This window comes from Plectropomus leopardus, chromosome 3, assembly GCF_008729295.1.
Source record: "Plectropomus leopardus isolate mb chromosome 3, YSFRI_Pleo_2.0, whole genome shotgun sequence".
NCBI classification, from domain to species: domain Eukaryota; kingdom Metazoa; phylum Chordata; class Actinopteri; order Perciformes; family Serranidae; genus Plectropomus; species Plectropomus leopardus.
In genome coordinates this window covers 31,544,487-31,571,835 of record NC_056465.1, presented here as the reverse complement: position 1 = coordinate 31,571,835, position 27,349 = coordinate 31,544,487, and the positions used below count along the sequence as shown (strand labels likewise).

Genomic DNA, 27,349 nt, shown 5'->3' with positions numbered 1-27,349 from the left:
CAATTTCTCATATCAACAAAGAATTGAGGGAGATTCAGCGTGATATTTGTCGGAGTATTTCTGTAATTCAGTGCTGCTGAATGTTCTTATGGGCACCAAGAGTAGATGAATGTAAAGCTGTACAGCAGAATATGGAGGGAAAATGAGTCTTCTGTGTGTGCGTATTGTTATCCGTGCTTCATATGGGCTTTGTGTTGTGCTTTCAAGGCCATACCTTTCTACATGGAGTGTGTGCGTGCTGTATTAGTGCATACACAAACCCCGTGGGTGCTGATGCAACAAAGTGACACCCGTCTCCGTAAACCTCTGCTTCAGACTCCGGTCCCGCACTGGACGAAGTTTGGTTGCGGTTCTTACGGAAACCAAAGATGGCGAGCATGTTTCTCCTCTTCTTCCTCCTCAGCGAGTGAGCTTTGTGCAGAGAGGAGAGCTGACTGAAAGGGGTGAGAGAGGTTGAAAAGTCACACGTAAAGTCCACTCTTCTCTGCTAGGATGTCTTTGAACTCATCGCAGCCATCCATGCCACCTGTTTGTCTGCTTTGTTTCTGGTACATCGGCAATTTAAGCGTTGCTAGGCTACATCTCTTATGATTTATCTAAAGTGCACTTCTTTATATTATAAATGCAATCATATTAAAAGCACTGACTTAACCTGCAGTGTGGAAGGGAGCAACGTTATTCTGATAAGCTGTGACAGCTGTTCCTGAATTCAGCTCCACCAAAATAAAGGCTTACCAAACTGCTGCCTTTGTACTTCAAAGGGTCAAACTGGTGGTTGTGCATGTTTTAGCGCATTCATTTTTAATGTTGTTTCATTTGCATGATTGCTGCAAGACCAAACATTCATTTTGCAAAACAACAAAAATCACCAGTTCCTAATGACACACTAACATCCTCCTTTGAGCTGTGCCAAAAAAACACCTCTTCTTTCTGCTTCTCAGACTCCTTTGATCAACAACATGCAGTCACCAACTAACGAATCATGTCTTGTTACCTCACCCGAAAAGCTTCAAACAGCCAGCTCAAGCTCCTCTAATCATCAAAGAGTGACTAAAATTATGTTATAATTTAGCAAAGATGATGGACAGCAGACTCAATTGCCTCTGTATGTGCGAGCAGCCCGCGGATGTGCTAAACAAGCCGAACCTCGCCATGAGATTACTTCAAAGACTGGTCGGAGAAGCACAACCTTCTTGAATTATGAGAAATAATAACTTAAACATAAGCCAATTAAAATGAAGCCGCAGTAAAGAAAGTGTCAAGACCCAGCAGGGCTTTTTGATTGTATGAGCGTGATCGTAAGTACGTTAATTAAAATGTCACTGAACTACGATTTAATTTGCAAGTGGCAGAACTGTAGCCATCTTTTAATGTCATGTCACTTTATTTAACTTTCTGTGTCCTATGAACAAATCACATATATAATGTTAAATGTTAATTAAATGTGGCCAGAGTTTTAAAACATTAGGTTAACGTATGTAAAAGTAATACTTGTAAAAATCTTAGGCTTCAGATCATTCTGAATATTTTGTTTACATTTTTTTCTTTTTTCGAGACAAGCTGATGTCAACTCGTCACATATTTCTTTATTCTTTATTTCTTTCATATTTCTTTATATGGTTATCTGCTTCAAGCACTTTTCTGCAAGTCTTTACAGCACATGACCTATACTGTTACATGTATCAACTTGCTAACATCTTATCTTTAAAATAGTGTTTTTTTCCACAGTAAAGTATGTATTCATATTTGAGTTAAAACCCAAAATACAATACAATACAGAATGAATCTTTGAAAGGTCCCCTTTAAAAAGGTATGTAATTCTACTATTATCTCTGATATAAAAGACAGATTCATCAAGTTAGTGAATAAGAGACAGTAAAGACTCTTAATACAGATTTTAACAAGTTGCATTGGTTGATATGCTACTAAAAGTATCACTCAAGGTTATATTTTTGTGTCCATTTCAGCTTCACTTTTCAGCCGCTTTCTTTTACTGTGATAGTGTAATTTGTCTGTTTATACTGAGAGTTTTTACCTTTTTTAATATATTCTCTCGTATAAAAATCGATGGATGAAAATCCTCTTATTGTGCGTGATTCCCCTGAGCTACCTTTGGAAAAGATTTGAATTCAGTACACTGCTGACTTTTCCTGAAGCACAGAAAGCAGACGTTTTAGAATTTCCTGTCATTATCCGTTCATTTCAGTATGCTGTGAAAATAGTGTCTTTTTTATTCATAAGCTATACTACTGAACAATCACACCCAGAAGACAAACAATAAGTGATTTGTCTTCTTTCTGCATTTACGGTAAAGGGTTCAGCAGCGCTCTTGGACCTCTTTGAATAAAAAAAAAATGTCAAAGCAGTTTCTACTCACAGGGGCAATATCATGCAATAATAAGTTCAATGTGACAAAATGCTCACTGTGATGGATTACCTACAGTATCTCCAGTTATTTTGAAGATTGTACATTAAGTCTATTTCAAAATGTGGTGAAATAAATGGAAAATAATGACTGTAATATGTTGTGGAGCAGGTGGACCCAAAGGCAGCAGACTGCAGGCAACAGGAGCTCATAAAAGTCACTTTTAGTTCAAAGTTATAGCAGGTGAAGCAAAACTGAAAATCACATGTAAAAAAAAAAAAGACAGAACAAAGAGTGAACTGGCTCCAAACTAATCTGATGAGGGGATGAAGTGCAGGTGGTGAAAAGGGCAGAGGAGCTCGGGTGGGGGGAATCAGGTCATTAGTTAGAAGAACAGGCAGGGAGCTGATGAGGCTGATGCAGGACAGGTGTGAAGACGAGCAGACGAGGGAGAGGCAGCACACAGAAGGGGAAAAACACAGTAAACAAAAACTCAAAATCTCTGACAACATATTTCTCCTTAAAATAAACTGACCGGAGTGAAAATAAAGGTGGAATAACTAAAATAGGCAACTTAAATGATTCTAGAGTCTAATACACATACAACTCTGTCCAGTCTTCCCAAAAAGTCTGAAGGCATCAGGACACAGAGCAGGCTGTTAACACTGACTACGTTTACATGCACACTTAAATTCCACTATTTTTCAGAAAATCAAGGTATTCTAAATTTGGCACAGGTCATGTAAACAGCCTAAATCCATCTACATATCTCGAATTAGGAGTTTTTGTTGGGTCCGTATAAAGTGCATTCAGAATATGTTTGTCAACTAGGATTTTTGCTGCAGTTTGTGACACACGGCAGTGTTTCCCCAAGGTTAAGTGTTTTGGGGTGGGGCTCAATGAGGATTGGTCCTGCAGCACCTCTCCCTGCAGCTCCTATTACCAACCAATGAGGTGTGCTTCACAAGTTAAGTCTTGGTTTGATAAAAGACAAAAAATTGTAGGTAGAAGGTGTGCAGTCAATAAGGAAAATAAGTGTGATTTTTTAATTTCTTATCATTTTGTGAGTTTATATTGTTTGTTTATTAGACTGAAAAAGCGAAGATAGCTTGCCTAATGTGCAAAACTTGCAAGGGGATTGCAGCACATTAATACGGTCACATACCATGATGAAATTTCAGTAAGGTATGAAGGTATGACAAAGTTGACACCTAACTGAACCCCTTTCAAATTCAAGGAATAGATATGTTTTGAAAATGATTGTTTTTGACAACAGTAATAATAAGAGATGTTTATAAAGAAACTCTTACCTGTCAGGGAGAACTCTTTTAGTATAAAAATCTGGGAGTCCATCATCGAGAGGGCTTATTCCTCCATTTTCACTGCAATGCTGCACGCACGCATGCGCGCGCACACACACACACACACACAAAACTCCTTTTAGAGAGGTCAGTTTACTTGCAGTTTCATTTGTTAATGTTTTGTATGAAATGAAACAAATGGATTACACTGGCGTCAGTGAGATGGCATAATCCAATTGCAGCCATGCATTTTGTATAGATTACCTCATGCATGCTTGCACAAACATTTCATGTCAGTGTGTGTGTCAAAAGGTGCTGAGATCAAACCCGCCTTACAGTCTCAGCAGGGACGTGCCCTCCTTTGTGTCTCCTCGGAGGTCTCGGCCGAACCCGCGTCACATGATGGAGAGGCAGACCCTGTGTAGGCAGCTCTGACAGGCCCTCCCAGGATGCCGAGCGGGATAGCGGTGAGGAGTACGATGGCACCGAGGGGGGTGGAGAAGAGCTGGAGTCGTCACACAGACCTGAAGGCAGCAAGGACAGTTGAAAAGATTATAGGTGATGTGAGGGGAAGAAACTGAGAACGCACCAGCAGAGGAGACAAGATGGGAATTACGGGGTGTCGTCGTTTTTCTGCTTCAAAGTAGACAAATTTAAAACAGTCTCTTGGATGTACTGACTCAGACTTGGCTCAGGCCAGATGAAAACCGCCATTCTCAGATGGAAAGACGGGAAAGGGGAACAAGAGTCAACAGAAAAAACTAATGGAGACTTGAAAGAGACAGGATGGGGTCAGAGCGAGACAGGAAAGAGGAGGATAAGAGGATATACAGCAGTACTCACTCAGCCTGGTGGAGACAGGTCGTATTCGTCTTGTTCTCGAGCTGCGCTTCTTGATGGCTATTGTGTCCTGGGAGTAAAAAAAAGAAAAATAGGATGCTGAGGGATAGAGCAAGATGCTCAAGCAGGAGTGAGTAAGATATCAAATAGCACAAATGATACAAGCCCTCCTTCGAGCCATTTAGTGCTGTTGTCAGTTGAGCTTTTAAAAACAATACGTGAAGCGGAGCGCTGTACAAATTGGACATGTCGAAACAGTCAATACAAGATGACAAAGACACAGCGTGACATAAAAAGGTAGATGACTAACAGTACAAACATTCGATGCTGAGAGTAATTCGATCACAGAGTGGCAGCAAAAGCTTGATTAAAGAAAATCTTTTCAGCTGAAGGAAACTGAACCAAACCACTGAAACTGTTTTTCATCAGAGCTGAAGTCAGTATAAACAATTGCTCAAAGAGTTTTTGGCAGATGGATCAACTATGGCAGACTGCTGGTTGGGGTTTTTGGCCATGCAAATGACTCTAGGGATGATAATGTCAGTTTTTTGGTCAGTTAACCACTTTGGTCCAATATCAACAAGAACATTTGGACAGATTGCTGAGAAACTTGGTACAGATATCCATGGTGTAAAGAGGATGAATACTGATGACTTCGCTGACTTTTCTCCTGGCGCCACAATTTGGTTCACATTTGTGTTTTTTATTCAGATTTCTAACTACTGTTGGACTAATTGCCATTAAATTTTCTATAGCCATAACTGCCCCCCTCACAATTTTCTCTCTGGCGGATGGTGAAGACATGACCAGACCTACTTTACCTTATTCTGCCTCTGATTGGCTTACCCCAATATTCTTACCTAACCCTAACCAATCTCACTCTTCAAGGCTAATCCTGTTTTGTTTGTTTCTTTGTTTTTTTTTTAAAAACAAACAAAAAAAACCCAACAACAGTATTTTAGTCAAAGTGATATAATAAAATGTGATAAAAAATAAAATAAAAGGCAGGATCAATACTTTCATGTTATCCATATAACAATTCCTTTTCAGTCAGTGGTACATGTTTTGTTGGCTGAGAAGTACATAAATGAGTCCCAAATACAAAAAACTCTGTTTATCTTAAACAATATATGTCAACCTCTCCAGCCCAAAACGTGTCACAGCTCGTTTTTCCTCTTTCCAAATGATGATGGTTCTACATTTTCCTCAAGACTGAACCTAATCAATCCAACCAATGAATGCAACAAGGACTCGACAGTCCTGTGGCTTTCCCTCTGGCACGTAATCAAACCACGCTGTGCAGATTTTTGTTTCCATTGTCAGTTTGAACATGCCACACCACTGTGGCGTTGGATCAAAAGCAGACTCTTACTGCACCTCTGCAAACAGCTCACCTCCAACAGGTTAACCATTTTTACCTGCTGTGCCATGTGATGGAAAAACACACATAAAAATAACGGGGGACCTTTAGTCTTCAATCAGCCCCCGCTTCTAAAAGTCATTGACTCAAGACAAGCCTGTTATCAGTTTAAGATGCACCTTCAAGCGAGTAGCCTTCTCGTAATGGAGACGCAAATCGATGCAGCGCTGGGCTGACATGCAGAGTCAAACTAAGTCAAGCCAGTCAGCACGTGTATGGAAAAACTGTATCAGAGGAAAAGGAGGGTGGGTCATGCCTTCACCGAAATTGGCCTTTAACTTTTTTATGCTTTGTTCACATCAGGTGGGGCACTAGTGTGACTTGCAAATATTAGTATTATATGGAGAGCTGTTGGTTTGCTGCTTGCTCACAGTCAATAAATCCTCATGGTTAAAGGCGCGTGGTATCTGTTGAACTCTGTTAATGCTAACATCCAACTGTTGACTGGAAACTTCAAGTTGACAGCAAAAACACAGACACTTTCTGTGTGAAACAAGCCAGGTCCTTCAAAATAAAAGCCCACTTTGATTGATGTAATTAAAATAATACTTTAACATTCATTATAAAGTACTTTATTTAACTTCCTTATGATTACGTATTTTATTAAATGTTATAACAGTGGTGCATTCCACGTAATTATATGACAGTAGCTACTTTATTTAACTTTATTGTAACTGCATTTCATTCAGTAGTTTTGTATTTTAGTAGTTGACATTAGTTTAAAGGACATTTAAAAATATTGCGATATATATATATATATATCACGTATGGTGATACAGCCTTAAAATATTGCAATACTATTTTAAATCCATATCGCCCAGCCCTATATAAGTCTTCAGAATTTAAAGAGGGCACATGTAAATCGAGAAAAACATGGGGCCTCAGATGGATCCTTGAGCTACTCCAGGAGATACTCGCCAATGCAAATAGTCAATAAATAGAACAAATGGTGCTGTCACAAATATCAAGAGCAAAGCAGAATGTTTAAACCTCCAAAAGTGCAGATTCAGAGCTGTTTGATTCCCTGAATCCAAAATACAACTTTGAAAACTGGATCCAAATGATTTAAAACTGTTGAGTCAAATAAGGGTTTTGAGAAGAGTGATTGCACTGATAATCTGTGGTGAGAGAGCTGTCACAGCACTTTCCAAAATCTGTCTGAGCGACACTGAAGGGCATAATCTCCACACAGCAAGTTGTTGGTTTCATGAGACACTTTTTCTGATAATCTGCTCTGATATTTTTAGCTTTATGAAGCAACAATGAAATACCTGGCAGGTTTTTAACACAGACATCGAGGTCAGAGGTGCATGAAGTGGTAATGACTGAACTGATTACAACGACAGGGGCCCTAGGCTGATGGTAGATTCCCTAGATAATGTCAGAGAAACGGTTTATCCAGAACATATAGGAAAATAAGCTTTTTTGTAGGTAAGAGAATGCTGTAATTTAATGAGAAAAGGGGCATGTAGCAAAGGGAATTGAAAACTAATTTTAAAAGGGTGGGGAAAAAAACAGTGAAAAACTCAACCAAGTGGAAAGATTGGGAATCCAAATTATTACCCTGTGATCAAAAAGACACAACCCCATTCAGAGTTTTGGACAGAGAGTACAGGACTGAAAAAATCAATACTTTATACTACTTTCTCACTTTTAGGCCAGCGGGAAATGCTGCTTGAGTTGTGCCAATTTAATGCCAATCAGGCTTTTAGTGTAAGAATTAAAGGTCTTTGAAATTTAGACTTTAATACTGTGTTTCAATCAAGCTGATCAGTGAAAAGCCTCTAAAGGCCAGAACACAACTGAACTGACAATACATCATCACTCCTAGTATTGTTGAAATTTCTCCAGTGGAGAAATTGGGGCTTTTCAAATTTTGACCTTTTATTGCATCTGTCGGAAAAGTCAGTACAATATTTCAAATGCCAGAACCCTGATAAAAATCTGTCATTCCTCCAGGTCCCTCCAAACTAAAGCTGTGTTATTGTTGTGCCAAAATTCATTTATATGGTAAACAAGGGAAGATGGATCCTGGTTTAGCTGACATATTCATTGAAGCACATAAGTTTATGTTAGGTTTAGTTATGTTTGATCATGATTATACATTTTTAAAAAATCAGTACCGCTCTTACTTTCGCACTTTAAGCCAGCGGGTATCACGTGGAAATATTCCTTGATTTTTGTTAATTTAATGCCAAACAGGCTTTCCGTGTAAGAATCAAAGGTCTTTTGAAATTTAGATTTTAATACTGTGCTTATTCCAAAATAAATAAATAAACTACTCAACTGTTCATGTCAGACAGAAATGGGAAATAGTATCAGGCCTGGAGATACAGCATCTGAGGAATATTGGAATAATTTATGAGAAAGTGAAACTAATACTACCTCAGGGTCTTGCTGAGATTTGGAAGAACATGATATGATTTTTTGTGACTCCAAAACTGAAATTCATATAAAGAGGTTTCCTTGGACAAAACAAATGCTGGCGAGAACAAACTGGCTGGCAATTTTCATATTTTTGGGCAATTCTTTTTATATTGGCAGGGGACTGATAAAGAGATGATATTACACCTCTGCAAACTTCTTTTGAATCAAAAACTTTTGACCATCACACAGAGATAGCTGTGGGCTAATGTCAAGAGGGTCTGAGATTGAAACAAACTTGTTTTATTAGGTACAATTATAACTTAGCCAAAGAGCTGTTTCACAGAAACAGTTATTAGTGTCATTGCTTGTTAGTGCACCTTAAATATCGTTTGTTCTTTCAACCACTATCATGCTCACTTTCCGATGTTTGTTACAAAACAAATTTCATGAAAATCCTTTAAAAATTAAGCAAATTACAGTCGAGTTTGTAGTGAAATCTGCATCTCTCAATACACATGTATTTGCTCACTAGCCGATCTTGACTTCCACAATACAGCACCCATGCAGACGAGACACGAGCGATATAAGTTGACTCAACAGTTGGCTTTGGTTGCCACTTGTTCTTTGATGTTAGTTTGACGTAGCGAGGTCTACAGATGACTTAAAATGTCAAAAATATGAAAAACTGACATGTGAGATACAAGAGAGACAAATGGATAAAAAGCCCGTCAGGCCAATATAATGTCAGAAACACCCATAAAAACACGTGTGTCTGTGTGATGATACTCACTATGCTGGTACTCAGCTCCTCGTCTGTGATGTCCAGAGAGTCTCTGTGTCTGTTGAACCTCCAGCCTGTCCCATCTTCACATGTCCCCTCCCAGCGCTTCAGATGAGACACCTGCCGAGTCTGAGACAAAGAGACAACGCTTCAGTCCCTTTGTCCACTCAATCCCTTTTGTTTCAGATAATATCTTTTACAATAAGTGTATTTACCAGTGTCTTATGGGTGGCGTAGAGCTCCTGCAGGATCTGGTCCACGATGGAGTTGGTGAGATAAGAAACCACTGACAGCTTCACTTCTCTGCAGACGATTGGTTTAGGGGAAAAGGGAGAGACGGACGGGAAGAGGTTTGGTAAAAGTGAGAGGAAATCAATAACCTTCTTATCAAATTAAACCCTTAACTGCTGCTCTCCCCTTTTCCATTCCTGCATCTCCTCTTCTCTTACTCTAAGGCTCGGTGGATGTCCTGCGCTGCTCTTTCCATCAGAGCTGTCCGGATGGCAGAGCGAGGGATGGATACGCGTTCAGAGACGGATGAGAGCGGAGGACTCAACCTCTCTGCTGCAGAAGAAGATAAAGGGCAGAGCTCGCGACAGAGGGACACCATAGAGTCCACGATCACCTGCAATGGATGCCAGCGATCAGTAACTTCATCTGTGATGGACTGTGGTGTTAAATAGAGTCTGTTAAATCTACCTGAAGCTCTTTGTCAGCAGCTTTGGCGAGTTCACCAGCCAGAGAGTCCAGCCTCTGCCGCACCGGCCCGTCCACAGACAGCACATGAGCCAGCTCACACAGTGAAGGGTACAGCTAGAAAGAAAGAAAAATGGATTCAAATTTCTGTGCGACAGTTATACAAATACTGCGCTCACACATTTCACATCACTCACAGCGCGGGAATTCCTGGCCTCTTTTAACACTTGTTTAGCAGCTTGAATCTCCTCCATCTCTCCGACGCCTCGTAACACACACACCTGCTGCTGGACGCGCACGCAGAGGCGCTCCATCACCTTGGAAACAGACAGGCCGGGTGGGGGAGTGTTACGATCGCAAACACACATTAAAACAAAGTCATAAACACTGAGTTTAGAGCACGCAGATACCTGCTCGGCGGTGCTTGTAACCAGGCCTTGGTGCAGCCGCAGAGCCTGCCTCTGAGAGAAGCGCTGGGTCTGGTTGTTCCTCACCAGAGAGCGCTGGATCTTTATGTGAAGCAGAAGAGAGACATGAGTATAATGAGCTGGCCGAACAAACAAACAAACACAAAAAAAACTCATGAAGACAGACCGAAAAGATGAGGTGATGATGCAAGAGGCAGATTGTTGAGGAAACAAAGTGAAGCAGAGTGGAAGGATGCAGAGAAGAGGCTGCAGTTTCATTTTAGATTTCACATTTTTAGGCCTCTTTTCAAAAGCATCTTAGGGTATAAGAATATATATATATATATTTTTTTTCATTCACTTTTATCCTGACATCTGATACTCTCTGTTGAGACTTTGAGGTAAAATGAGTGAGTTTCAAATGAGTAAATTAAATTTCAAAAGAAACAAACTCGCCGTATGTTGTGCATCCACTGATACTCCTTTTTTATCAACATAGAACTGGATCTGATCCAGGTCTTAAACCTAATTTTAAACCGCTTAGAGCATTTCGACCACAAATAAATTGGTTCTGAACCTGAAAAGTTGGTTCTCGGTTTAAGAGCCAGAGCTATTTGGTGGAAAATGGTTATTTACATCTGCCAAACTTGTATCCATCTAAGGTGGCCACAGTCCAGACTGTAATATCTGCAGTAACAGATGCGTGGACTCCAGTCACATGACTTGGACTATAGTCACACATTTGACAACTTAAAACTCAACGACAAAATGAAAACATACTTTCAACGCGACTTGGACTACAACACTAATGACTTGTCAGTTTTACTTTGACTTGAGAATACTTCATACCTTCCACCCCAGCCAATTTGGGAAGAGAAAGTTTTAGATATTTTCCCAATATGCGATGAGATAAATACAATAAGACAAGACAGAATAATACAAAATTCATTCTGTTTTAGTACTGGATGATAATACGATTTGAAAATGCAATTTTAGCACTACTTTTTTTCTGATTAAGTTCAGTTGCAATTGTTCCAACAAACTTGTTTTTACCAATAAATACACCTTTTAAAAGCATTCTCAATTTTTATAAATCAAACATATAATTACTCCTTTAATATGGCATTAAATTTGGTGAAGAGCACATTATTATTTTCTTTAGAACTCAAAGTCAAGGACTTGAGACTTACAAAACAAAACTTGGTCCGATGCCTTCGCAGTAATGACTGCAGCACTTTGATGGAGAAAAGTTTAGGTGACTGGAATTGATCTCTTTCTATTTATGTATTTATTTGACACAGCATCAAAGTAAAAAATCTTTACCTGAAGTCTGATATCTTAACCTCTTCTGGTCGAGGTGCTTCTTTCCTGATTATCCTTCCTTTTTATCTATGGTGTGCATCTTTCAGGTGAAATTTGTACTAAACAGTAACGTCTGCCTCCAGCTGGAGCTAAATGATCAAAGTTAACTTTCTTTAACTTACTTTCACACGGTAACTTGAATCATAAAGCAGAGCAAGCTGAAAGCTCTGACTGTTTATTGCACATTAAGTTTCTGAATGATTGGAGATATAAAACATTTCTATAGTGTCGTTTCCAAGATTTACATTTTAAACTCTGCTGCTCCACTCTGCTTTATGGTGAGTTTCAGCTCATTGTTTAGCTGTCCAGCTGCAACTCTTCTGTTGGATTAGACTACTGTCACTACTTTTAGGCCACCACAGGCAGCTGGTTTTAGAGGAAGAAATTTTAAAAATCAATAGTGCACTACTTGCTCTGCAGCAAACAGCAGACAGACAAAGTTAATGACAAGCTGGTGAACAAAGAGGCGCATTTAGCTGCATAAGAACATTTTTTGTCAGGGGTTGGTGGCGACCAAAAACAGAGCTAAAAGAGAGTGAATACGGGAAACAACGTCACATGGACAACATGTACATGCATACTAATAATGACAATATTCTTATCCGATACAGGTCATTTTAACAACATATGCCATTTGAATATTTTAAATTAGGTCTTTTTCTGAATGTATCATTTTACGATCAAAATGTGTGCCGGTTCTTTGACCATTTATACACCACATTTGGAAAATGCTTCTGAAGTGGGGCTTTTACCACAGTTTGTGGCACATAGCCTCTTGCCAGTTTATGGTCGGCTCTGAGCATTGCACCAACTTTGCAACAATTTGCAAGACTGTGGAGTAGAGATACATGGCTGCCTGTAAATGGGAGTATGAGTGGAATAATCGTTTTCATTAGCAATGTAAATAGTTTAGAATAAATATTGTCTTTTCAGAATAAGTGAAAAAATTGAATATTTTGTGCATGATAACATAGTCAGTGTTATATATATATTTATAGCCGCTTTAAAAGCTGCTTTGGGAAAATTTAAGATCCCTTGTAGAAAACGTTTGAAGAAAACACCTCCCTGGGCTCCGTTTCCCAAAAGCATTGTAAGGCTAAAATAAAACTTACAAAAGGAGTGAAATAATCTTAGCCAGAAAATGCTTTGAAGAAACAGGGTCACTGCCATTTCTTACTTAGTGAATCAGTGTTGATTCCTTCAGCAGTAGGAGTTTATGATAATTATGACAAAAAATGGGGTATTGGCCTATAGATACACAATCACAGAGCCTTTTGGATAGTTTTTCTGTCTGAAATGTACAATGTTGATGAATTGATGGTTTCAATGCAAATTCTGAAGTAAAACTTGGTTTTAAAAATGCCAGAAAACATGTTAAATATGCTCTGTTGAAGACAAGGAAGATTTCATTAAATCTAATTGATTTAGTTTATATGTTGAATTTAAGTTTATATTGGCTGGTCTTTTTGATGCCAACCTTGGTCAGTGCCTGCTCTGTCCTCTCAGGGGCGCTGCGGTACGCCTGGCTGATGTCGCTGAGGGGCAGAGGCATGTACTGCAAGGTGAAATTACTGAGACAGAGGAAAGAACAGAAGAGGAAGGAAGGAACAGAGGAAGGGTCGATTTATTGAAGGAGACAGTAACAGACTAAAAAAGAAAATAAAGTGGGTTACAGATTCAAGGGTTACTTAAGGTTAATATCCCCAATGGACAGAGCTCATCCCAAAATATCCCTCCAATGGCATGCAGCGAGTGAGTAATACTTTGATCTTTGCAACCATGTCATCCTCAGCCTAAAGGTAAGTCTGGACCATTTCAGATAGCAAAGTGGAAAGCAACAATTTGCTCAGTTCACGTTGCAAATTTCAACATGTTTAAAAGCTTTTAAATAGAAGGTAGATACAGCACGCTACACTGTTCTTGCAAAGGATATATAAGATATCCAATTATTTATTGACAAAATTCCAGCATGCACATAAAAAATAAATGATGATGTTTTAACGCTCTTACTGTTCAAGTGCGCGGGCCACATCTAGAAATCCTGCTGCGGAGGTGTTGTTGCGATCCCATGTCACACTCCTGCAGGGCAAAGTGGGGAGATGCACTGAATACAAACCTCCATATAGCACACAAGCTATACTGCAAAAACGAAGACGTGTCCTCTCTCTATATGTCCTTTCCTTTACCTGAGCGTGGTGTTGATCTGCAGGGCTTTGCTTAGCATCTTGGCTCCAATGTCGTCCATGTTGTTTCCGCTCAGGTCCACTTTTCTCAGGCAGGTGTTGCTGCCCAGGGCATTGACCAGCACGGTGCCCCGGGAGCGCAGGCGTGAGTCGCTTAGGGACAGAGTCTGCAGGGCCTGGAGAAGCACAACAGAGAAAGAGGTTCGTGTGTTAAAGTCAGGGTCTGTTTACGAATGAAGTCAAGAAAAACTGAGCCGTGAAAACAGAGGGGACTGCAGAGTGATGGGACTGCTTGCCAGCACGACTTTACATGCCGCATGTATGAATTATTTACAATATGTGTGTGTAGTGGTATAGACACTGTGCCCGCAAGGATACAGAGACAGAAATAATTAATGATACAGTGACACCTCAACTGGAAAACATAATGCAAAAATGATGTCCATGCGGGCGAATGTAAGGTTAGTGCTGAGGGAGCTGCAGCACTGCCTATTGACAAGGGGTGGAACAACAAGTTTAAATGTGCGAATTTGATTAGATATGTGATCATGTCAGGTCAAAATGTAACCTGTGTCTACCAAAGTGTATCTTCCCAGCTGAAAATGCTGAGTGCTTCTCCGCAAATGCTCTGAGTGGAACACCTGAGTATGCTTCGAAGGTGCAATGTTTTTTTCAGATGGGATGCTTCGGTTCCATCTAGTTGACATGAAATATACCTGGAACTGCAGGGAAAAAAATGATATGATGAACATTTCAAGAGAGAAAAAATTGACAGGACAGTTTTGAAGCTGCTTTTTAGATCCACGAAATTCCTTGGATGCAATCGACTTCCACTGCACGGGCATTGCCATCAAAATACAGTTTTATGGTAGCTAACGATGGTACAGACGACAAATGGGTGTATAATCTGATCAGGGCAAGTGAGTAGATGATAGAATTTTCGCACGTGCAGTCAAGAGGGAAATTATGTCTGAGACGAAGGAGTGCACATTCTCTGGACTGATGAAACCACAGTTGTCAGTGTATCTGAGCAGTCTTCCTATTGCTTCCTGCAACTCCTGTGTAAGCACATGCACAGATATAGTCATGCATGAAAATTTATACTGTGCAGCAACACCTGTGAAAATGCATTTTCATTAGCATGTGTGTCCAAGAGCCTTCAATCAAACAATGTTATTATTTTTATTACTTTCCCTTCCAAAATGGATGGAGTAAAAGCAATATTTGTAAGTTTTTCTGTTTTCAGTTAATCTATTTTGCATTTGGGTGATTAATTATGAAGCAAACTGGTACATTTGCATCCTGCAGTATGTTTTTAAGAGTGTGAAAATGTCCTGTGTTATCACTCACACATTCCTCCTCCTGTATGAGATGAACCAGCTTCTGCAGGACTTCATCCAGAACCCTGCAGACAAGCAGAGATGAGGCTGGATGAGCTGGCGCGAGTCATTTCCTGCTGCCAGCGAGCTGTCCGCCCGGGGAGCGGCAGCCGCTTATGAAAACGGAAGTTAAATCACAGACACGTATATTCGAGCTGGCATATGAAGCGAACACGCCCTCGTGTTCACACACACACACACACACACACACACACGAATAACTGCAGTAAAGCGTGACATAGAGCACCGGCAGCACCTGTTTTTTATGTTGAAGTTCTTGCCCAGATAAAGGTGTTTGAGGGAGGCGTGTCTGGAGAGTGCCGGCAGTACTGTGAGCAAGTCTCCATCCAGACCTGTCAACACAAACACACACACGCAAAACCACACACACACACACACACACACACACACACACACACACACACACAAACACACACAAACACACACAAACACACACAGAGCTCAACATGGCTTTATTCATTAACAGCCGACTCAAACCTCTCACGCCTGAGGACAAAGAGTCAAGGTCACAGCAGGATGTGTTGCAGCGTGCCACCATACCGTTGTCAGAGATATCCAGAGTGCCGATGGAGGAGACTCTGGGGAAGAGTTCCTGGATTACAGCAGCTCCTGCAGACTTTAGCTGGAGAGAGAGAGAGAGAAGGGAAAACCAACATATGCACAGGCAGGAATCCCAGTCATTTTAGGTTCAGTCTTTAGGGAAATGTTCTATTTTTCCACAGTGAGGCAGATTTATGAATGCCTTTTTTATGTCTCTGCAAGCAGTGTGTGAAGGTTAGCTGAACGGTGAGCTCTGCCTCGCTTGTGATCTGCAGCAGCTCGGCTCAGCGGTAGGGGAAACATCTTCTGCCATTTGTTAGCATTTTTTTCAGTTGAACGAGTAAAAACATAAATATTCTAATAACCTGGAAGAGCAGTTTGTTTCGTCACAGCTGTGGGTGCACAGGAGCCAACTGGGAGTTTGATATAATTGCTTAGTAAGAGTTTAACAATACAGCGATCTGAATCGATATATCGATTCATAATCAACATCCAATATTATTGATGCAAAGTAAAAACATAAAAAATATCAAAATCTTTAACCCTTTAAAAACTAGATCGACATGAGTTTTCTTGTGCTGCATTCAGATGCCTTTTACAAGCAATGCTCATTAAAAACTGAGCACGTGGGTTTGGTTTCTTTTTAAAACAAAGGGGAAGAAAAAGTCAGTGGCCAACTTGGCAAAGCTATGTCCCACAAATTACAAAAAATTTAACCTAAAAATGTGTTTTATTAAACAGGGGAGGATTTTTAGAAAATAATCCAAAAAGGGAAAGATTACCATATTTATAATAAATAATTTTACACTTAAAACTATGTTACAGAAAATATATAATAAAATATTTAAAATAAATACATATCTTTTTTTATTTTCAGCACTTTTTTAGGTCATTTTCTTGTTTGATTTTTGGCTTTTTTTGTGCTTATTTTCTTGTAACTTTTTTCTGTTTTCTTTACAATTTTTTGGCCGTGTCTTATTAAGTAGGTTACTGCCTTGCCCCTATGTTTTTGAAAGAATTCAATCAATTTAGCTCAGGTTTCAATGGGTTGAGCTATGCCTTTATTTGAACTTCCCATGGCACATTTGTGTCACCATCTCTGTCTAAGCACACCTCTTTCCTCAACATTAAAACAGTGCTAGCAGCTTAGTGCCAGGCTGATAATGGTGAGCACTAGCGTCTTCTTATATCGGTCGCAGGCCCCTGAACTGGATCTGATTGAAATGGTGTCGTGGCAGACTTAATTAAATCAGCAAATATTGTACCAGTGTTCAAAAAACTATACAATATCTGTCATGATCTGCCTTGATCTGCTTCTTGGGGCCAGTTGTTTCTTTGTTTAACTCTATGCCACTCTTATTCTTAGTGTTTTTTCATTTATAGTTTGTTACTTACATCTCCTCTTGTTTCTGCGTATACATTAATGCATCACTAATATATTTAATTATTATTATAGAGTATAACACAGGGCCCATTCTGCTGCATGATCAGTACTTTAAGTGAATTTAGCTGATATTACTCCTGTACTTTTACATTTTGAGTATGCTAGTTTTACTTACGTACTTTTGCATCGGGATATTTGATAAATTGACAAAAAAAAAACATCTCCAACTTTTAGTGAGTGAATATGACATGTAATACATGTCAGTCTGTAGTTGTAAATTGCACTTTGTAAACCTAGAAAAAAACACAAAAACTTGTGTAGAATGAATGAATGAATGAGAAATTTCAAAGAGAAACTCTACAAATTATCATATCAACAGTGAGCTTTTTTGGCCTTGATTTGAGCTGTAAAAGCAGGGCCAACAGTTGTACGTGTGACTCGAACGTGTCTGTTTATGTGTGACTCAAGTGTCACTGACAGTGTGGGAACTTTGTGTTTCAGACATGGCTTCCTACTTTGAGTCGGTATTCACATTTTTGCAAAAGTCTTCATGAAACCTCACAGTTTCATTCAGACATTATATTTTTTTTCTGCGACTGAAAAAATCTTTTTGACACATTTATGGACTTGAGCACAAGCTTTGAATTGATTTCTGAACATCATGTCCAAAGCTCCCAATCTTGTTGATCCTTTTTTGCGGCCACAGGATGAGCTCATAATAAAAACTTTGTGGAGATAAAAATAATCCCCCATTCTGTATGAGGCAAAAACACTGAACTATCCCTTTAACTTGAGCTTAAAATCCAGTGCAGATGTCGAGATGAACTCTTACCTCACAGCCACTGATGTCCAGATGAAGGTCATTGATATGAGGATTGGAGGTTAACCCTGTTAGGAGAGCCCTGCGGAGACAGGACGGATAGTGACAGAGAAAAGACGAGAGGAGGGAAGATGAAGATATCTATTCATTGTGGAGGAGTTTGGATAAAAGGGAGCAGATTTGGATAGAGAATAAGAGGTGACAAGTACCTCAGAACATCAGGGGGCAGCTTCATAGAGGCCAGGCTGACATAAGTGAGGCTGAAGGCCGAGCTAAAGAACTGCCGGAACAGCGGCAGCGTGTCCTTCACTTTCCTGTTGCATAAAGAAAAGACAAGTTGAAAGAGAGGAGAGGTAGGAGATGATAGAGGGAGTGGGATGGGTTTATACCGGCCACACAGAGGAGATAAAGTGACATTGTTGACATGCTGGGTAAATATGAGTGCAGCGCTGAGCGCCGAGTACTGACACAGGATGAGAAACAGAGCGAATATTGCTTTGGTGTTAAGAGGGGGGAGCGAGTGGGGTCAAATGATAGATAGCTTCTGCTTAAATATTCATGAGCCTTATCTATGCAGACAGCGCCGGGTGTTCTGGTTTTAAACGGCGTAGACACACCCACAGAGAGGAAGCACAATGTAGCTGCGATTCCCACAAAGCTCATTTCTGATTTCCCATTAAGTGAAGATAATGACCAAAAAGGAAGAGGGACGACAAGAGAGGGGAGATGAGTCATTTAACGGTGAAACGAGGATGATATATTCCAAGATTTGGATTTGCTGCTGCCTTTATGGTTTAGGTAAAGTGGTGACTAACCTGTGGGAGAAGGAGTTTTTGGAAAGATTCAGAAAGGAGAGATCAGCGCAACACCCCCTCAGAAGAGCCCCAAATAGCTGTGTGAGACACAGGGTGGAAACAGTTAATCATCTGGGCTTCGACACAGAGAATTGCATTTCTTTTTTAACGTTGCTCATAAACATTAGATCCTGCAGCGCCTGGATCAGCATCAGTTTTCTTGTGCTCAGATGCCTTTCACAAGCCTTTAAACCTTTAAAACTTGACCAAATATGTTTGATTTCTATAGAGAAACAGGGAAAAGGCAAAAAGTGTCCGGCATTCAAAAAAAGTGAAGAAAATTAGAAAATTCTCAAAAAACTGGGGAAATATCAAGTTTTAATTATTTATTTTAAATTTTGCTACAAAAAAGGAATACTATTATTATTTATTTGAATATTTAGCACCTTTTTTTATATCATGCTAATTTTTAGGCCATTTCTTATGCTGCCTATTGCCTTATTACCATACTTTAAAAAGAAAATCAAGCCGGCTTACTTAGGTTTCAAAGGGCTAACCCTTTAACATCTGGACCCATATCCAATTTCTTCTTCTGAAACCTAAGAAAATTGGCTTGATTTCTCTCACAAAAATTACAGAAAAGAACATAATGAGCACCTCTGTAAGAAATGTCCTGCAAACTGCAAAAAAGTAAAAGATGGCAAGGAAATGACCTGAAAAAAATAAAATGAGGGAAGATTAATATATATTATCTAAAAAGAGGGAAAGTGTCCAGAAAAAAATTCTTTCTTGTTTTTTGTTTGCTTGTTTGTTATTACTCTACTTTCTTGTTGCTTATTTTCAGGTAATTTTCTTGTAACTTTTCGCTAAATCCTTGCTATTTTTTGGGCCATGTCTTGTTCTTTGCCCACTTCCCATGTTTTAAACAAAAATCAATCCAATTTGCTCAGCTATCTTAAATACTTACTGAGTCCACAGAGCAATCTGTGCCCGACAGATCCAAATGGACCAGGCAGTTGGGCTGAGACAAGAACAGATACAAGTTCTGCACACAGAAAGAGAAAGATGTCATATTAAGCCATAAAAAAGTGTTGTATAAACGGAGCAGTGTGTGCTTTTGTTTCCAGATGCAATTCTGACCGAGGCATCCTCCCCAGAGAGGACCCCGGGGTTCTTGCTCAGGTCCAGGTGCAGGAGAGAGTTGGAGTACTCATCGCTGGAACACAGAGCCTGAGAGAGAGACACCACTCCTGAGAGAGAGAGATGGATTAAGGGAAAAAGAGACGGGAGGAGAAGGAGGAGGAGTGGGGGAGGAAAGGGGGGTATGTTGTAGAATATTAAAAGAAAAGGAGAACACTCTCAAAACATTTTGAGTCCCTACATTATTCATACACATCTGCAGCAGCAGGTATCAGTGGATGTAATGGGAAGCAACGCAGAGTATCTGCCTGCTTCAATGTAATATTTAAATTCTCCACTGGGTACACGGTAAGATGAGACGGTAACAGGAGGCACGCTGCTGCAGGGCAGCAGAAGACATCAAAAGTCAATATGGAGTCGTAGCAGGGGCAAAACATGAAACAAAACTCTTCAGCAGGGAAGCATCATCCAGGGTTTTGGAGGGTTTATACTCCCTAAATTATAATCTAACCTATGATCAATCAGCTGCAGCTTTCTAAAGACTGGTGAGGGATTTTGGTGAGTTCCACTGGAGGAAATCCTGCAAACGGTGCTCACACTTCCAAACTGAAATTGCGAATATCAAATACACCTAATGGAAAAACCTCGATTTTGAAAAAACGCCTATTCATCACAAAAAAGTTTTTGAGCTTGCATGAAGTGGTATTTCAGGCAATTCGAAAAAGCCATATCTCACATAACTTCAATTGAAACACTTTTTTTCACTTTTATAGGTCACATGATGCTATGGCTATGTGCTTGTCGGTAGGAACTGCCTCCCTTGGGGATTGATGCAGCTGGAGCTACAAGAGGTGTTACTGCATCACATAACTTTTCAAAAGTTGAGTATATCATCCGGAAGTTTGAATCTACAATTCCTCTGTGAAATTGTGAATTTGCACCTCCGAGAAATCCCTAATAGGGGGCTGCTCCCATTTATAAAGGGCTTGCATTTCAATTATGCTCGCATAATAATAAACCTTATTTCTATAATGCTTTTCTAAACCAGAGTTACAAAGCTGCATAACATCACTCAATGGAAACAAAATCATCTCGTAATTGTGTTTTATCAGAATTTTACAAATATCGCTTAAGTTTTGCACATATCTGTAATGGAAACTTTGACACTGAAGAAGAGACATGGGTTCTTACCTTTGGAGGTGAGTGAGGTCTTGGAGAGGTTGAGGAGACGAAGTCCTTTGCTGAGGCGACACACCTGCTGGATTAAATTGGACACACCTGCAGCATGCATACAAGAGGTTCAAAAATTAGTTACAGAAGTTCCTCTCGTGAACCATAAAATCAATTCAGACAACCTCAGATAATCTGTTTATTGTACCTTGGTTGTCCAGTGAGTTGTGGGCCAAGTTGAGCGAGTGGATGACAGAAGCTGGATTCTCTGAAAGAGCAGCTGACATCTTCTGTGGAAAGTCTCTGTAACGTGGGTCCATAGTTAAGCACAGACAGTTAGAGCCATTTTTATGTTACAATGAAAATCGTCACGGGTTGCTAAATCTGTATGGAATTTTCCTTTGATCCACGAAGCGACGCCTAATCAAAGTGATAAATCAGATGATGATCAGCTGTGACAGAGGGGGCTGGACTGAGTCTTTTGTCTTTTCAGCAAGCGTGTAGAACGGGGCGTCGGTACAGTCTTTGACCTCACATTAGACAGAGAAAGTTTTTGTTATTTTATTTCAAAGTGACAATAGATCAGCAACAGAATCAGCAACTGCAGTGTTTTAATTTGGACTGTTTTTTAACGTGTGAGTGAAGAAGCAGAAGCCTGTTAGGATGGCACAATTTAAAAGACTTTCAAAGAACGAGCCATAACACACATATTGCCAATGCACACAAGCATTCAAAGGGGAAATCTGGTGATGTAGTATTGCACTTTCATTAAGAATCACAAAAGATAATTTTTGAAAAAGAAGGGTCCAAATCTGTTCAGCAGAGTCAGGCTTCATAACATTTAGTCCTAAATAAAACGTAAGTTACAAAAACACTGGGTCCAACACTTTCCATACTGCTATCGTCCAAATATCGTCACTTCTTGCTCGCTCCGGACAAAACTCCAAACTCGATGCTTCGATGCACAAACCATGAGTGACGTCACAGCAGCTACATCCATTATTTTGAACAGTCTATGCTCCAGAGCCACAGAGGACATCATGCACTTGTTCTCACAGGCTGAGTAGTACTTGTGTGAGTCTATAGAGGATGAAATGGATAAAAAGTGGGACAGCAGTTCAAAAGGATCAGTACTCACGATTTTAACCCAGCATTCTCCAGGGTGATCTCCTCCAGGCTTGAGGATTTGCTGACCGTATGCAGGACCTGCTCAGTGACCTCTGACCCCTGGAGGAAAAAGTCAAGTCAAGTCAAGTCAATTTTATTTATAGAGCCCAGTATAGGGCTTTACAGTGTACAGAGGAAACATTAAAACTAAACATTTAACCTTTTTTTGCTTTAACGGACCGTTCACCCCGAAATCTACAATACATATTTTGCGTCTTGTCCGTTGTGCGATTTATTAATCTAGATTGTTTTGATTTAAGTTGCTGAGTGATCAGCCGTTATAATGAAACCACGCAGCACTTGACACAGAAAGAAAAGTGAATCTACTCAAGGACAAGAGGCTTGTGCTCCTAACAGCATGAAATGTAAACATAAAGGTGTCCTTCTTGGCTGAGCTGTAATGTTAGCTAGCTCAGTTATGCTAGCTCGGCGAGCTTTAGACGTAGGCTTCCCTCTGCCTGCTGAGTTGGTTGAATGAAGTTCCTGCAAACACTGCTCACAACAAAGTCTGTGGATTATTTTGAGTAACCAGGTCATGATTTCTGGAAAGACACATTGCTGTTGAGTTTTAAAATGTTTGTTTTTTCTCACTTTGAGCCATCTAATGAAATTATATTGGAGAAAAGGCAGGCATCTCTACGGCTCATATCTCCAACACTCGAAAATCCACACCAAAACAATGTAGACTGACACATAGCAGAAACAGAAACACAGCAAACTTTATACTTACGATTCGCAGGTCTTTGCAGTACAGTTTGGTGAACCAGGTGTTGTATGCCATCGATGCAACAATGACCGCCAGATCCCTGGAAAAGATGAAACAGAGGTAAATGAGGGTCCATATTTTGGAGGTAATACTGGTGTTTGACCGCTCTCCGTCCCTCACCTGCTCTCCAGGTGGCTGAAGTCCAGCAGGTTAAACTCACGGCTGTCCTGGGAGTGATAGATGGTGTCCACGTCCTAGGAGCAACATTACCCATAAGCCTGTTTGCTGTAGTATATGACCCCCTCATTTTGTGCACCGTGCTGTACGTAACACTCAAGAGCACTCACAGCGACACAGGCACAGTCCCACAGCTCTTACCCACTGCACTTCCTCCTTGCAGCTGATGCCATTATAGTCGCACAGAGCGGCGTATGTCTCTGAGAAGCCTCCTGAGAGAGGCAGGCGAGAGGAAAAAACAAGAGAGAGAGAAAAAAATGAATCTGAGATGATGGGAACAGCTGCTTCCTTCAGCGATAACAGCACAGAAAAGGGAGAGAAATGCACATAGAAACATTTGTCCAAATTATCAATCTTTTATTTGTGTGACAGAGCACTTTAAAAAGAACATCTGGGAGACCATTTGTGAAGTGTGTGAGCCAACTTCCTCTCGAGGCTGCCAAGTGCTGTGCCTGTGCCCTGTCTATGTGTGTGTGTGTGTGTGTGTGTGTGTGTGTATGCATGTGTGCAAATTCCCATGTTTGATGATAATGTCTCTTTTACCACAGGCCCTCTGGGTTTCCACTGAAGTCTCTGAGCTTGGCGAATACTTCCTGCTGCCCTCAGAAAGGTCACTGTCTGAATGACAGATGGATGGGCTGCAGAGATAAAAGCAATCATTTATCTTTAGATAATTGTATGAATAAAGGTCATTTCTGATTATCTACCACTGCACAGATATGTATGATTCTGATTTTTCTTGTTTTTTCTTTTACACTTACGCGAAAATGGAGTTGTTGAATATTCGCGACAGAGCGAAATTAATATGGCTGACCACATGATTGAGGTTTTCACGTGACTCAAACCTCAGGGAGTAGCTAGACTTGTCAGTGTCGATGATTACCTGCACAGAAAATGAAAACGTAAGAGGCAGTTTGAAAATGATTGGGGTAGGGAGGAGGGTTGAATCTTATTTTCCATGTTGTAAAAAAGGAAGATCCTCCTCAGCATTACTAAAATTCTCTTTAGCCATTGCCCCAGGTTTATGAAAAAGTACAAAACTACCACATAAAACCTAAAATATAACACTAATTTAGTTTGTTTGATCATTAATAAGTAAAAAAGGGACCCAGTGAAACAAAGACCTTTTAAAATGCTGCTGAAATGGTTTTAGTTTGAGAACTTGTTTTAGTTTTGAAACCAAAAATTTCGAAAATGATTTTGCAGACACCCTTGGTTGTTTTCTGATTAGCTAGGTCTACATCCCTTTTGTGGCTTGATTCTTCTAACAGTTGGTTCATACTGGATGTGTAAGCGCAGTGAAGTGCTGATTTTCTGTGGGGCGTTGCTTGCTTCCTTTTTTGCGCCCATGTTGACCAATAGGGCTGTTAACTATGGACGCCCCATGGCCTCGAGCTCCAGGGTTAGTTTCAGTGTCTGATCTATTTGTTCCATGAGCTGGGAGTGAATCTGGCAGAAAAGCACACTTATAATCTGTAATGAACAATATTAAGGCGAAATTAGTTATAATATAACTGAGCTGATCATAATAATTTATTAACATGCATCCCATGCTTCCATATGTTTGTCAGTTGTGTCCAAACTCAAACAGACACAAAAGCAGACAGAGATAGAGCTGAACGGCTGACGGGCAGCTGCATGAAACATTGGGGTGCTTCTGCATCCAGTGTTAACATGGCGTTATGCAGGTAATGTTACTCTTTTCCCAATGTGATTACTTCCTCTGGCAATGGATAATGCTCTCGTAATGCTGTCTAATTTGCTTTGCAACGACTCCAAATCAGTTTTTTTTCTCACCGCCTTGCCTTCTTTTTACTCAGCTTTTTACTTATTACCTTCAGTTACAGTCTCACCTTATCTGTGATACAAGCAAAGAAATCGGTGGTCTTACTTTATGCAATCTCGTAGCATTTATTGTAATTAAGCACCCAACCCTAGAGAATCTACTTCTTGTTTTCAGTAAATGAATGGTTGTGTGATGTGTGTTATCAGGCGTGTCAGTATGTACAGAGATTATTCCTGTAACAGTGCTAAAATGCTTGTGTGACTGTAGATCATTTTAGTTTTAAAACAAAAATGTATTTGTGTGAATGCAGCATTCGTAATTAATCTCTCAAGCGAAGGCTGAAATATAAAAAATCAGGGTAAGTTAAAAGTTCCTTCAAATCTCTCCCCAAAAAATCAGACCATCTTCCATTCTGCTAAAAGAAAAAATAAAATCTCCCATTTCCCCTCCCACCCCTAATCATTTTCATAGAGTCCCTTAGCAGTTTTCCTCATCATCAACGGCAGAAGAGAACAAGTTAATAAGAGAGCATTGGCTGTCACTGTAGCTATTTCGATAAATGCTTTAAATGCTTTTTGTCGTTCCTTGAAGGCCAAAGTGATGTAACCGCTCTGTTACACAACTGTACAGACAAACAATTAGCTGCCACAGTGGAGCCGAGTGCACACAGAGTTTAGTGTTAATGTTAAAATTCACCTGATGCTCAGGGTGGGAATTCAAAGCTCGAATCTCCAAGAAGTTGAATGTGGATTCTACCTGTTGTTACAGATACAAAGAGGAGATTTCAATTGGCGCTGTAAAAGAAAAAACTCCATACTGTATAGGAAATGGAGACAGAGAGCAGTGAAAAGTACCTTAGCGGGAATCTTTGGCGCCAGGAAATAGAGACGCCATGTTGTGAGGACCTACAAAAAAGCAGGATAAAGGGAACTGAATCAAGATTAGGGAAAAGTTAACTGCACAGTCACACTCCCCGTGGGGAGAAAATAGTCCCGTGAGTTTCCATGGTAATGATGAGAGGGAAATGAGGAGTTCTTTCCATATTCATGCATTGATCCGACTAAAAGCTCTCTGTGTCAGAGATACGTTGTCTAACATTAATAGATTGACATACGCGCTGAGAAATGACGGCATGTTGCAACGTTTTAATCACATTCTCACAAACACGAGATGTAATTTCATTAGTATTACATCACGTCTGCTGTGGGCGAACATGAAAGTGGCTCATATATTAAATCTGAGACATGAAGAGCGGCTTTGGGCTCAACAAGCAATCATTTCTGGTCATTCAGCATCTCCCCAGATCTTTAATATCCGAATTTAAAGGAGCAGTGTGAGGGATTTAGCAGCATCTAAGCAGTGAGGATTTCAGATTGCAGCGAGCTGGAACAGCGTTCATTGTTTAAAAGGTTTTAACCAAAACCCAAAACCAACCTGATCAAACTGACTTGATTTCTTTCAAAAACATGGGAAGAAGGTAATAACTAATGAAATAATCAATGCGCCAAAAATGAACAAGAAATTGGTAAAAAGGATTAAATTATTACATTATTTTTGTCTCCACATTTCAAGTCATGGGATCTGTTGCAGAACCTGAAACGCCTGTCACGTTGGGTCAGGATGCCAAATTAGCATTTTTGCTACACTACCTCCGCTAATTTGCTGTCTGCAGTCTGAAGTGCGTGGGATAATTTTTAGTGCAATGCAAAGTTGATGAGAGTTTGGACGTGACTTGCAATTTGAAAGCAAACAGAGAGCTTATTTGTGCATCCGAACGAGAACAGGGAACATTTCAGTGCCTGTAACCACTTATTTTCAGCATGGAGACATTTGTGTCATGCAGCTGTTGGATAAATCTGATTCTTGCTCATGAACGACAATTTTTTTCCTCACAAGCACACCCTAAAAAAGTCAGTGTCTCTCTCCATCAAGACAAACAAAGAGCAGTGATTCTTGGCATTTCGCTGCTCTCCACCAGCCCCTGAGTACTGCCCTCTGCTCTTTCTCTTCTTCTCTTCTGCTCCGTCGCTCCCAATCATTTACTCCATTCTCTACGATGGCCCCGCTAAAACACTCCCTCAGGACAAACCCCCCCTCCATGTGCCTCTCCCCAATGAAACACAGTAATTAAATTACAGCTCTCCCACTCCACTGATGTATTTTTTTATGAAAAGAGGAGCTTGACACAGGCCCGTCAGAACCACACACTGACAGCCTCTTACACCCACGCAGCAAGTGAGGTGTCGGAAATGTAGTCACTCAAAATGTGCATGTGAGATGGAGAGAGAGAGCGAGAAGAGGCTGTGCGTTTCACTTCAAAGACTGTCTGAAGGAGTTGATTAGGAGGACCAGATTGTATCACATTACAGTGATGAGTCGGGGTTACGGGTGGTAGTTAAGAGAGAGTAAACAGGAGTAAATGACGCTGATGCAGCAGGAGAAAGAGAGACTTATCCAAGTATTCCACATCAAAGAAAGACCAC

The 27,349-nt window shown here is 40.2% G+C and overlaps 1 protein-coding gene across 1 annotated transcript in view; it reads right to left on the bottom strand.

Annotated features, from left to right (window-relative positions):
• Nucleotides 1–27,349, bottom strand: part of LOC121939896 (capping protein, Arp2/3 and myosin-I linker protein 3-like) — a 42,668-nt gene that overhangs the window by 7,392 nt on the left and 7,927 nt on the right. Inside the window, exons 3-33 of the mRNA XM_042482824.1 lie at nucleotides 25,721–25,771; nucleotides 25,563–25,622; nucleotides 23,842–23,963; nucleotides 23,624–23,718; nucleotides 23,222–23,292; nucleotides 23,024–23,097; nucleotides 22,868–22,943; nucleotides 22,109–22,197; nucleotides 21,179–21,273; nucleotides 20,992–21,078; nucleotides 19,801–19,910; nucleotides 19,628–19,705; nucleotides 18,682–18,758; nucleotides 18,076–18,180; nucleotides 17,879–17,948; nucleotides 15,663–15,744; nucleotides 15,358–15,454; nucleotides 15,073–15,127; nucleotides 13,726–13,898; nucleotides 13,550–13,618; nucleotides 13,017–13,110; nucleotides 10,181–10,279; nucleotides 9,968–10,087; nucleotides 9,774–9,887; nucleotides 9,524–9,699; nucleotides 9,290–9,377; nucleotides 9,084–9,203; nucleotides 4,510–4,576; nucleotides 4,003–4,190; nucleotides 3,676–3,755; nucleotides 261–434 (exon numbers count right to left, since the gene is read on the bottom strand). Of these exons, the coding sequence (XP_042338758.1) occupies nucleotides 261–434; nucleotides 3,676–3,755; nucleotides 4,003–4,190; nucleotides 4,510–4,576; nucleotides 9,084–9,203; nucleotides 9,290–9,377; nucleotides 9,524–9,699; nucleotides 9,774–9,887; nucleotides 9,968–10,087; nucleotides 10,181–10,279; nucleotides 13,017–13,110; nucleotides 13,550–13,618; nucleotides 13,726–13,898; nucleotides 15,073–15,127; nucleotides 15,358–15,454; nucleotides 15,663–15,744; nucleotides 17,879–17,948; nucleotides 18,076–18,180; nucleotides 18,682–18,758; nucleotides 19,628–19,705; nucleotides 19,801–19,910; nucleotides 20,992–21,078; nucleotides 21,179–21,273; nucleotides 22,109–22,197; nucleotides 22,868–22,943; nucleotides 23,024–23,097; nucleotides 23,222–23,292; nucleotides 23,624–23,718; nucleotides 23,842–23,963; nucleotides 25,563–25,622; nucleotides 25,721–25,771 (3,056 nt within the window). The remainder of the gene's footprint in view (nucleotides 1–260; nucleotides 435–3,675; nucleotides 3,756–4,002; nucleotides 4,191–4,509; nucleotides 4,577–9,083; nucleotides 9,204–9,289; nucleotides 9,378–9,523; nucleotides 9,700–9,773; nucleotides 9,888–9,967; nucleotides 10,088–10,180; nucleotides 10,280–13,016; nucleotides 13,111–13,549; nucleotides 13,619–13,725; nucleotides 13,899–15,072; nucleotides 15,128–15,357; nucleotides 15,455–15,662; nucleotides 15,745–17,878; nucleotides 17,949–18,075; nucleotides 18,181–18,681; nucleotides 18,759–19,627; nucleotides 19,706–19,800; nucleotides 19,911–20,991; nucleotides 21,079–21,178; nucleotides 21,274–22,108; nucleotides 22,198–22,867; nucleotides 22,944–23,023; nucleotides 23,098–23,221; nucleotides 23,293–23,623; nucleotides 23,719–23,841; nucleotides 23,964–25,562; nucleotides 25,623–25,720; nucleotides 25,772–27,349) is intronic.